Here is a 12,937-nt window from a genome sequence, read left to right on the forward strand (position 1 = left end):
ATCACCTTCACCAACAACAAAACTCAAAATTCTCACTGATTTCTGTCTCTGTCGCTTCAACATTGCTTTTTTGAATGCGGAGTTAAAGCGAAGGCGAAATCACAGCCGTTCAATTTCAAAGGCTCCTCAGATCAAGTCAATTTTACAGAGAAACCAAAAAAGAGGGAACTCTGGTGAAAGAGGGCTTTTGATAGGAGAGGAATGAATACGATGGGGCGGCAGAGATCAGGCGCCCCGGCGGCGCACCATCAGCGGCAGTACTCGGATAATTTTCTAGAAACTTCGTCGAACGGAAGATGGCTGCAATCGGCTGGTTTGCAGCATCTACAGTCGACAAATGACGCGGCTCCTCCAGTTCAGGTGAATTTCCTGTAGCTTTTCATATGATTGAAATTGATCGGGTTATAAATCCTTTTATTGAATGTAAAACCTAATTTTAGTATTAATTCTGATTGATTTTCTGTTTATACTTGGAAATATAGGATTTTGGGTACAATAAAGGTGGGGGTCATGGTTCAGGATTGTATAGGAGTTTGCAGGGACAGAGAAGTTACACTGGAAGCACTGACCTGTTTTCGGAGCCATTATCGCCGCCTGGGAATCTGGGACGGCAGAACATGGAGGGGAAAAATTCACCGAATGAGTATAGCCCGGGCCTTTTGGATCTTCATGCTTTTGATACGGAGCTTCTTACTATGGTATATTTTGAGTTGGATTTGTGATTGCTGAAATCTCATTATCAGTTGGATTTGTATGGCGTGCTTCTGGATTATGTATTGGGAGATGATGTAATATTGTGTATTTGAGACTGACTGTAAATGATGGGAATTAGATTGTGTTAGTGGTTCTTGTTGATACGACATGGTTGAGCTACGGAACTGCAGTTTCTAGAGTAACCTGATGTTTAATTGATCGAGCCTCTTGGTGTTTTATGGTTTAAATGATTTGAATGTTGTTGTTTCATCCAATGAATGAATCTTCGAGTGTTAGTTTGTTGGGGGCAAGGGCAGTTTGGGGTTTGTAGCACGAATATGCGAATTAAACTCTTATATGGCAGTAGCTTAAGAGAATTGATTGCTACCCAGATCACTAAATACTGATCTCTGGTCTATATGATGATTGCCTAATTCTTACTGATTCTTTTTTTCTTTTTTTTATGTTCGTTTGGTCCATTTTGGGCGTGAATAATGGGAATAGGTGCCAGCTCCTGGTTTATATGATGGCCCTTCAGTTAATCACTTCCCACGAGGCAGAAGTTTTGACGACTTGGACCCTTTCTTTGGAAACAATAAACAAGGCGGCAAAACCGGTGCTTTGCCCGATGGAAATGATCTGAAAAGTATAGCAGCTGATAATGTGAAGGCTAGCAATGTGGCAAAGATCAAAGTAGTGGTATGTGCATTCTGCTTTCGTCATTTTGATATGTTCTCAACTCTTATGTTGGCTGGCTAGCAGTTGGCTGTCTAGGCATAGGCAATTTCATTCCATTGGTATTATACTTGCAGTCTTTGAGTGGATGTAGTATTCCATTTGGTTATTTGATAAGGTTATTGATGCGAAGCATATTTCCTATACTTTTCCCCCGTAGACTAAACATTTCTATGTTAATTGTAACTCACCAAAGTGTGTTTTGAGTGTAGTTTTGGGTGTTGGAAGCTGGAAATGCGTCAGAATAGCAGGCAGAAGAAACACCCGGCCGGGTGAAATGTTTGATGCATGAGGAGTCCAGAAAGTTCGCCCGGTCGGGCGTTATGACATCACAAAAACGCCCGGTCGGGCGTTTCCCATGATACCTCCAGTAGCACTTCGCCCGGTCGGGCGTTTATACCCTTTGATTTTCGCCCGGTCGGGCATTTCGTGTCTCAACTGCTGAATAGCAGTTTTTCGGCAGTTTTGTCAAGGAAAAAAAGGAAAAAGGAGAAAAAAGGTGACAGGTGGGGACAGAGGGATTGATTAAAGAATTGAAGAGGTAGTGACAGTTGAAAGGTCAACGAAAGGGGCTGAAGGGACGTTTTTGGACGGGAGTTTGCGGGAAAAGAGAAAAGAAGAAAAGAGGGGAAGAGGAGGATCCCACGTCCAATCTTCATCATCTCGGAGACGGATTACCACCGGCTATAGGAGAACACCATTGATCTTACGGTTTTTCTTCTTTAGCATGTGTGGCTAATTTTTCTCTATTGCTCCTAACACTAGTAGGATGAATTGATTGTAGAGATTATATATTTAATCATTTGCTTTGGTTTTCATCTATGGTTCAAATTTTATTTATGCTATGTTTTGATGCATCAAATGTAGTATTTTATTTGCCTCTTTCTAATGTCTCTTTAACTTGGAAATTGGATGAAAACATAGATGAAAGGCTTGTGAATTTTACCTTGTACAGAGATAGATGCATAAGTGAATGTTGATGTAAATAAGTCTTCGAAGTTGAATTAATACTTACTACGCATCCGTAGGAGTTTAGTTTGATGAGAAGAAGATTATGTGTTAAGTGTTCAGCTAACCATAATTGTTGTCGGCTTGAGAAGTTAGTCTAGTATTTACCGCGCTTCCGCAGGAATATTAGTCTAATGAGTATGTACTTCTGGCTATGTGTTCAGCTAGCATTAGTACTATAATTCTTTAAGTATGTTCAGTACTTTTAGAGTGTAAAAATGATACATCGTTCTCAATAGCTTATGAACTTGAATATAGAATCAATACAATTGTGATTCATCCGAATGTTGTTAGGAGCAATGTTCTTCATCTCTCGAGTTTTCCCATTTTCATTCTTTAGCTTTAAAATTGTTTATTAATATCATCAAACCTTATTAAATAATCATACGCCTCCCTGTGGTTCGACACTCTTTTACTACAACTGCCTCTGTACTCTTGCAGATAGGTTGTAATATTTGAGCTATTTAATTAAACTTGTGTGTTTTTAATCCATTAATATAAAAGCTCGAAAATTACACATCAAGTTTTGGCGCCGCTGCCGGGGAGGCAACTGGTTATTTAATTTAGGATTCTCTTTGTTTTTATTTTTGTATAGTTTTCTAACATTTTATTTTCTTGTTTCAGAGTTGTAGCTAGAAGACTAAGTCGAGCCAACGACTTTAAACAAAGGCGCTAGTTGGGAGGCAACCCAATGAGTTTTTAGTTTTCTTTTTATTTTCTCTTAATAAATCGAGGGTTTTGTTCGCTCAATTCTTTCCTTCGATGTATTTTTATGAATTGAGTATTTTGTTTTCTTTTTGTTGTTTTAATTTTTCTTTTTGTAGGAGCAACGTGGAGATAGGATCCACATTCGAACTTATGAGGAAGCACACCTACAAAGGAAAATACACCCACCCACCCACCCGAATGCACTTTGGATATCACGCCAAGTTTGGGGGAGTCTTCTTTCCCTTTACTTTTTATGTTCTCTTTTGCATACATTGAGGACAATGAAGCATTCAAGTTTGGGGGGGTTGTGAATGATTTGGGATGCATGTTTATTGGGTGTATTATTTGCTAAAGTGTTGTGAATCATGTAATTGACGGGTGCATGCTAGATCTTCGGCTTTCTGGTTGGGAAATCGTGCTTGATCTTCTTGATCTTTGAAGCCTAGGATGAATGGAATTTGTGCATGATTTATTTGAAAGAGCATGTTGTGATTACATCCGATTTCTTGAGTTGAGGAGAGCATGAAAGTCATATGTCTTGTGGAAATTACCTTGGATTGATTTGCTTTATCGAGTTGCGTGCTTGTATTCATTTGTGTCAATGATATGGGAGGATAAGGCACTAGGATGAACTCCATGACCAAATGATCACATGCCTAGTCCTACACATGATCCCCTAGAAGCCACTTTGAGCTTAATTTCCTATCATTTGTGTAAACATTTATCCAATCACTTAGCTCCTTAAATAAGCCTCATTTTAGCCTCATTCTTAGACCTTGCTACTATTTGGGTGCTAAATACTAGTTTGAGCTTGGTGGTTGAGTGTTGAGTGTTGGGTGGTGTATTGCAAAAGTGTAGACATTTTTAGACTTGATGTAATGCATAGGTGAAAAGAATGAAGTTCTTAGAAAAAAAAAAGAAGAAGAAAAAGACGACCTCCAAATTTGCAAAAGTCGAGGTCTTATCAAAATAAGAAAAAAAAAAGAAAAGAGAAAAAAAAAGAAGAAAAAGTTTGTGAAATAAATAGAGCTTCTATTTTTTACGATGTTTTCTTGTCTAGATTTGATCTCAAGTTTGGGGGAGTGAGAATTTGGTTGTAATTTTTTGTTGTTTGATCTTTGGAAGGAAGTTGTAGAAGGGAAGAATTTGGCACTCAAATGTGTAGCCTTTGAGCTCACTATCCATACTTATCCTACCTCGTCCCTAGCCCCATTACAACCTTGAAATAAGACCTTGGACCTAATCGTTGATGTTTGTGGATATGTGTAAATAGCTTGGTAGAGTTAAAGAAGTTCGGTTTGAAATCTGCGAGTCTATGTGATTAGTAGTGCTTGATGAGTCAATGATGACGGTTTGAGTTGTTTGATCGTATGCTCGGACTTACTTTGAAGTGCATCTTGACTTGAAGTTCTAGGGGGATGAGTGATTGTTCTTGAGAGTGGGAAATCTCGATTGGAAATGTCGGGGGTTTAGATCTTGTCACTCACGTCCCTACATGATTCTTGTTGATGAAAATCTCTTTGCGGGTTAGACTTGGTTGAGTTTTTGTGCTTAAAATGTATCTTGCTCGGGGCGAGCAAGAGCTTAAGTTTGGGGGTATTTGATGCGAAGCATATTTCCTATACTTTTCCCCCGTAGACTAAACATTTCTATGTTAATTGTAACTCACCAAAGTGTGTTTTGAGTGTAGTTTTGGGTGTTGGAAGCTGGAAATGCGTCAGAATAGCAGGCAGAAGAAACACCCGGCCGGGTGAAATGTTTGATGCATGAGGAGTCCAGAAAGTTCGCCCGGTCGGGCGTTATGACATCACAAAAACGCCCGGTCGGGCGTTTCCCATGATACCTCCAGTAGCACTTCGCCCGGTCGGGCGTTTATACCCTTTGATTTTCGCCCGGTCGGGCATTTCGTGTCTCAACTGCTGAATAGCAGTTTTTCGGCAGTTTTGTCAAGGAAAAAAAGGAAAAAGGAGAAAAAAGGTGACAGGTGGGGACAGAGGGATTGATTAAAGAATTGAAGAGGTAGTGACAGTTGAAAGGTCAACGAAAGGGGCTGAAGGGACGTTTTTGGACGGGAGTTTGCGGGAAAAGAGAAAAGAAGAAAAGAGGGGAAGAGGAGGATCCCACGTCCAATCTTCATCATCTCGGAGACGGATTACCACCGGCTATAGGAGAACACCATTGATCTTACGGTTTTTCTTCTTTAGCATGTGTGGCTAATTTTTCTCTATTGCTCCTAACACTAGTAGGATGAATTGATTGTAGAGATTATATATTTAATCATTTGCTTTGGTTTTCATCTATGGTTCAAATTTTATTTATGCTATGTTTTGATGCATCAAATGTAGTATTTTATTTGCCTCTTTCTAATGTCTCTTTAACTTGGAAATTGGATGAAAACATAGATGAAAGGCTTGTGAATTTTACCTTGTACAGAGATAGATGCATAAGTGAATGTTGATGTAAATAAGTCTTCGAAGTTGAATTAATACTTACTACGCATCCGTAGGAGTTTAGTTTGATGAGAAGAAGATTATGTGTTAAGTGTTCAGCTAACCATAATTGTTGTCGGCTTGAGAAGTTAGTCTAGTATTTACCGCGCTTCCGCAGGAATATTAGTCTAATGAGTATGTACTTCTGGCTATGTGTTCAGCTAGCATTAGTACTATAATTCTTTAAGTATGTTCAGTACTTTTAGAGTGTAAAAATGATACATCGTTCTCAATAGCTTATGAACTTGAATATAGAATCAATACAATTGTGATTCATCCGAATGTTGTTAGGAGCAATGTTCTTCATCTCTCGAGTTTTCCCATTTTCATTCTTTAGCTTTAAAATTGTTTATTAATATCATCAAACCTTATTAAATAATCATACGCCTCCCTGTGGTTCGACACTCTTTTACTACAACTGCCTCTGTACTCTTGCAGATAGGTTGTAATATTTGAGCTATTTAATTAAACTTGTGTGTTTTTAATCCATTAATATAAAAGCTCGAAAATTACACATCAGTTATGCACCTGTGTGCAAATGAATTCTCCCTGTCAATGCCATTTCACTATTGATACTCAATTGAAAAACGATGTTGTAATTAATTTTTTACAGGTACGAAAAAGACCTCTTAACAAAAAGGAGTTGGCAAAGAATGAAGAAGATATCATAGAAACTTATTCCAATTCTCTAGTGGTCCATGAGGCAAAACTTAAGGTTGATAAATTTTCAGATTTTCTTTGTTTATTTCTCACTTTCTAGAATTGTTAAGCAGTTTCACTTGTTAGTTGCCTCAGGTTATCACTTATCGTCATCTCACTTTTCTTGGATCTTACCTGTTGTGCTGCAGGTTGACCTGACAGAATATGAAGAAAAGCACGAATTTGTTTTTGATGCTGTGTTGAATGAAGAAGTTTCAAATGACGAAGTAATTATTTAGGATAACTAAGCCTGATTTTGAGGTGAATTCACTGTTGTGTTGTGGATGTCCGAGTCTTATCTTAATTGTGTCCTATATTTATCTTCTTAGGTGTATCGTGAAACTGTTGAGCCTATTATTCCAATAATTTTCCAACGCACAAAAGCCACCTGCTTTGCTTATGGCCAAACAGGTAATGAGTTGCATGGACTCTTTAAGCAGAATTCTATTTTGTAATCTTGCTAGTATGTAGAGGATCTTAAGGCTCATGAAACTTACAGGTAGTGGCAAAACTTACACCATGAAACCACTGCCCCTTAGAGCAGTAAGGGATATCTTGAGGCTCATGCACCACACTTACAGGAACCAAGGATTCCAATTGTTTGTCAGTTTCTTTGAGATATATGGAGGAAAGCTTTATGATCTGCTTGGAGATAGGAAGTAAGCTTTCTTGCTTATTTTGCACTATTTAATTCTCAAATATATTTCTGACTACTGCTCTTGCAGAAAACTGTGCATGAGAGAGGATGGAAAACAACAAGTTTGTATTGTGGGCTTGCAAGAGTACAGAGTGTCAGATGTGGAGATAGTTAAGGATCTCATTGAGAGAGGAAATGCAACGAGAAGTACAGGCACCACAGGTGCAAATGAGGAATCATCTCGGTCTCATGCCATCCTTCAGCTTACGATTAAGAGATCAGCTGATGGTTCTGAAACTAAACCTGCCCGGGTTGTTGGCAAGCTCTCCTTCATAGACCTTGCTGGAAGTGAGCGTGGCGCAGATACTACTGATAATGACAAGCAGACCAGGTATATATGTTATTAGATTCTTCTATGGCCGGTTAATTATAATTCATTATGCAGAAATTGATTAGGCAGAGAGATATTGTTATCTAAGACATAAAACTTAAGCTTCCTGAGAGACTCAGGAAGTAAAAACTAAAGACTTAGAAATTCTTATTTATTTTTGCCGTCTATGTTCATGGCCAATATTCTGACTACACAGGATGGAAGGAGCTGAGATTAATAAAAGTTTGCTTGCACTGAAGGAGTGTATTAGAGCACTTGACAATGACCAAGGACACATTCCATTTAGAGGCAGTAAATTAACTGAAGTTTTAAGGGACTCGTTCGTTGGGAATTCTCGTACAGTTATGATATCGTGTGTTTCCCCAAATGCTGGATCATGCGAACATACCTTGAACACGTTAAGATATGCTGACAGGTTAGGCTGTGATCTTTTATGTAAATAGATAGGTTACATTCTGCTCCCATGGGAGGCCTGACACCTGCAACTTGTTTCCAATCTAGAGTAAAGAGCTTGTCAAAAGGAAATAACTCAAAAAGAGATGTTTTCTCATCAACCTCAAATCTGAAGGAGTCGATGATGCAACCCTCGTTGCCAGTCGCAGCACCAGCATCAAGTTTTCAAGATGATACGGGTGAACCCTGGACTGAGCAAACTGATAGGGAAGAATATGTCGAAGATGAGCCAGAGAAGCCATCATGGAAGAATATGAAAGCGGAATCTATTAGCTTCTCCAATCCAGATGATAAATTGAAGAGATCCAACAGCCAATCAAAATGGATGGAACCTCCTAAAGCAGAACCGAAACGTTCAAGCTCTGAAGATGATTTGACTGCCCTGTTGAAGGTAAAAGAATCGATATATGGTTTTTAAACTTGAGGGTGTGCAGTGTTAGGTGTTGATACTCTTGGAAATTTTCAGGAAGAGGAAGATCTTGTCAATGCTCACCGGAGGCAAGTGGAGGAGATTATGAATATTGCTCGTGAGGTTTGTGACAATCACTCTGCTCTAGATGGGTTCTAGTTGCCCTTCTCAAATCAATACATTTTGTTTGACATATATATGCTTCACTCGGAGCAGGAAATGAATCTATTAGTTGAGGCCGATCAACCGGGCAATCAAGTAGATGATTATATCTCCAGACTGAGTTCCATCCTATCTAAGAAAGCTGCTGCTATCTTAGAGTTACAGAATCGATTGGCTCGTTTTCAAAAACGGTTGAAGGAACAGAATGTTCTCGTCTCTTCAGACAACTAATATTGGCAGGCATTTGTTTGATGCAGCTTGCGTGCGTGGATACAAAGGCGAGGAGGCTTGAGCTCGTGTCAACCTTTGGCTAGTTATGTTTGTATGCATATGTTTCTAAGCCAACCACAATATTTTTTTATCCCATATTGTATAATCTTGAGAGTATTTGTACAAGTCGTGTGATCTTTGCACCTTGAAATTTTCTGTTCTCTGATTTTGTACTAGTGTAGTTGTATATACCCCATGATTTGATTTGAGCTCTACTCTTTATATATATATGATTTTTTAAGGATTATCGGCATCAAAATACTTGAATTATTGCAGTTTTTTCAGTCTTGTTACTAATTTTTCCAAACCCTAAACAAGTTCAAACCAAATTTTCCAAAAGAATTTTCTATATAAAATTAATCAAAATTACTAATGTCTATCCTTACCTCCTTCGATTGTTAATATGAACAGTGATTTTTAGAAGTTTATTTGTACTATTAATTATTCCGTCTATTATACTCCTACATCTCCCTACATTTCAATGAGCTGAGTGTTTCATTTCATTTTTTTTCAAAAATCAAAATTTTCTGTGTTTCATAGTACTTTATTCACTTATTGTTTTTGTTTTCACTTTTCACTCATTTATTTTATTTTTTCTCTTACACTAGTATTTTATTTTTTCTATGTATAAAAGAAAGATAGGAAAACTCAAACGAAAGCGATTTTTTGGAAGAATAAGGTGAAAATTAAGAGCAGGATACCAAAAAGTGCGATATTTCCACCTAGATTCCGAAAAATATGATGTTGCCACTTGTAATCATTCTATTAATCATTGATTAGAATACGAATGATCTATATCATCTCCCCCATGAATAGACTCGTGTTGGCATTCCACTCTTGCTTCTCCTTTAAGTGCACATCCGCAGAGGCGGAGCCAGAAAATTATACGAGAGGGGGCAATTTAAATATATACAAATAAATGAATAAACATAAAACAACAAAGATACTAAAATATATTAAGCTTGAACAAAACAATTACAATTGTTCCCGACGAGGTCTCATAACTTGAAAACTATGCAAAATTCTTTCAGCATCAATCTTTCAAAATATCTCTCTCTCAATATATGTAACCAAACAATCATTCATCCAACAGTGGCGGACGGAGTTAAGGACAAGGGGGTACGACTATACCTCCAAAATGTTGAATAGCCTAGTGGTAAAATACTCCTATTTTATAGTGTAAGACCCAGGTTCGAATCACCTAGGTGTATTTTTTTGCTATTTAGTCTTTTATTTTTGCTTTCATTTGTTAACTGTTTTTTTTTATTGTTATTAGTCTGTATTTTTGTTTGCATTTATTGACTGTTTAACTTTTACTATTACGTATTACTGAATTTAAGCATTTACTATTATTAATAATATCTATCTAATGTACGATTAAACATAGAGTAATATAATTTATTAGTTGATTTTTTTCATTTGTTTTTTACACAATAAAAGCATGTATAGTTGAATCTAATCTTTATTATTTATAGTTTTCAATTACGTTCATATTTGAAATTCTATAAATTATATGATGCATTTTCTTTTATTTTAAATATTAAAAACTATTTTAAAACTGAAATAAGTTCTCAATTAGAAAAGAACCTCTATTTATATAGTACTCCGTAGTAAAAATCTTTCAACTAATAACACTTAAATATCATCTATTTTTATATACAATGAAGTGACTTGCTAAAAAAATTGAGATAACGACCAAAAAAAGTTATATCTCCATACCGATTTAACTATATATCGCACCTCCAATCTCAAGTATATGGATCTGCCACTGCATCCAAGAGTCTCCCATCTTATTACGAAGACGTCTTTTCACAATTTTCATAGCCGAAAATACCTCTCAACTGATGCGGTCGCAACAGGTAGAACCTAAGCCAACTTCACAAGCAAATAAACCAATGGATAGACAATATGTCTTCCTGTAGCAACTAACCTTTGAGAAAGATCTCCAATACTTTCAAGATTCGAGAACTCTTCATGTGATCTCATGTCGCAGATATAAGTCTCGAGTTGTTTGTCAAGCAACCGAAAACTAACTTCAAAGAACTCCAAAGGATAACAATAAGCAAGTTCAATCAATTTAGATTTGTTAAAAGCAGCAAAGGAACCCTTTGGGCTCAAGCAAGACACGCAAAGAAGCAAATTTATGTTAACCTCATTGAAGCGATTGTTGAGTTCTTGCAGTTTCCAATCGATCACACCATTACAAAGCTCAAACCTGAAATAATTCAAGTTCGTCAAAACTTCACCTTTCCTTCGAGGACGACCTCGACCAGGAGTCTTATACATGTCCTTCATATCTAAGATTTCAATATCATTTTTCTCACAAAATATAGATACTTCGCTGATCAGAGACTCTTATCCTTCATCCCGCATATCTTGTAGATGTTGTTTTGCTACTTCAACTAAGGCCATCGTATTCACAATATCCTAATCTTTCCTTTGCAATGCCAAAGATAGTTGATTCGTGATTGCCAAGATTGTCGTCATCAAGTGCAAAATGAATCCAAACTCAAAAGTTGGCACAACACCTAATAACAAACATGCGTCACCACTTTGTTCTGCAGTACCATCTTCTTCAACGATTTGGAGAACCTCAATAACTGGAGTGAACACCATCGATAAATTTATCAGTGACCTATAATGAGACCCCCAACGTGTATCACCAACTCTTTGAAAACTTCTTTCTTGATTAGAACCTGTGCCCGTTGAGAGTTCACCACAATCAAATGCTCCCAAAAGTCTTTCTATTTGCTTCTCCTGAAGTAAATCTTTGCGCTTGCATGAAGCTCCAACTATAGTAGTTATATTGTTCACCAAGTTTAAAAAAAAAGCAGCAACTTGTGGTTTTTTCTTTGCCACAGCAACAATAGCTAGTTGTAATTGATGAGCAAAACAATGAACATAATAAGCAGAATAGTTCTCTTGCAGGATCAATGCCTTGAGTCCATTAAATTCACCTCGCTAGTTGTAATTGATGAGCAAAACAATGAACATAATAGGCAGAAGAGTTCGCTAATATATTTTAGTATCTTTGTCGTTTTATGTTTATTCATTTATTTGTATATATTTATATTTTTGCCCCCTCTCGTATAATTTTCTGACTCCGCCCCTGGTTGCGGAGTGGAAGTAGTTGCGGGTTTTGTTTGGTAGAAAACAGAGATGGAGACAACAACAATTCAGGTTTCTTTCAGTTGCCTTGAGACAAATGGCAATGGGATGGAATGGGACAATTTTATGTGCTTTTTGGTCCACAGTGTTTCTTTCTGTTTCCTTAGAGCATGTGCAACGTTGCGTAGAAATGGCGTACGATGTGTGACGCAGCGTTTTAGGGGGTCCGACATAATATGTAACGCAGTTGTGCGTGTAAAGTTGTGGTTGCGCCGTTGAGCTTCACGCGCCTGACTCGACGAATGCTGCGCGTGTCATCCCTGTTAGACGACTGCTTTTAGTTCTTTTTTAAATAAGAAATGATTGAAAAAAATGAATAATGTGCGTGAAGTGCTTTGTAAAGCGCCACTCGTGAATAGAAGCAGTGAAATGCTACATAATCTCTTGCGATGTGATGCCATAAGGGCTGATTATCAAGGTACTCCTTCGTTCTCGGATCAACGGAAATGAATATGGTTTTTTTATCGTAGACCTCATCATTATTTTGAACAATTTGTAGCATATCATTCACTAAATTAATCTATACGAGACTATGGTGTTAAATTTTGGCATAAATTTTGAAATTTTTGAAAAAAAAATGATTTGAAGATTAATAAAAATGGATCTCGCTTTTATAATGAGTTAATAAAATATGAGACTTACTTTGAAATTATTAAAATAATAAAGCAAAAGTAAAATAATTCCGATCAAAATGGGAATACATGATATTAATCATATTGAGTTCAATTTGGTCACAAAATAAATGATTGTGACCATGGGGAGTGACACTCTCTCTTCACTCCCAGTCAAGCAAGTCAAGCATCACATGTGATTATTTATATTCTGATAATTAAGAATCCAAATTTTTAGCTAACAACTTGTTTTTTAACTAACAACTTGTTGAAACCACTTGTTGAATTTGAAATAATGAGAAAATGTTTCAGCATTTATGTGAGGAGATATATTAATATGGTCCCAATCTATAACATAAAAAGAAGGTTAGTGGTAGCCACCTCACATTTGTTGAAGAGTGAGATGATGATTATAACAACTCGTACAAATTACTTTAATTGCTCAAGGCAGTCACTCTCATACAGTTATATAATAATAATAATAATAATAATAATAATAATAAT

General features: G+C 36.9%; 1 protein-coding gene across 1 annotated transcript; it reads left to right on the forward strand.

Annotated features, from left to right (window-relative positions):
• Positions 1 to 8,901, forward strand: LOC121797820 (kinesin-like protein KIN-13B). Its single transcript, XM_042196558.1, has 12 exons — positions 1 to 360; positions 483 to 698; positions 1,198 to 1,392; positions 6,247 to 6,348; positions 6,482 to 6,559; positions 6,662 to 6,743; positions 6,832 to 6,991; positions 7,058 to 7,360; positions 7,557 to 7,775; positions 7,862 to 8,204; positions 8,280 to 8,345; positions 8,439 to 8,901. Exons 1-12 carry the CDS (start codon positions 202 to 204, stop codon positions 8,613 to 8,615), a joined length of 2,100 nt encoding a protein of 699 aa, XP_042052492.1. The 5' UTR covers positions 1 to 201; the 3' UTR covers positions 8,616 to 8,901.
• Positions 8,902 to 12,937: the final 4,036 nt, after the last annotated feature.

Source organism: Salvia splendens, chromosome 4 (assembly GCF_004379255.2).
Source record: "Salvia splendens isolate huo1 chromosome 4, SspV2, whole genome shotgun sequence".
In the NCBI taxonomy this organism is placed as follows: Eukaryota; Viridiplantae; Streptophyta; class Magnoliopsida; order Lamiales; family Lamiaceae; genus Salvia; species Salvia splendens.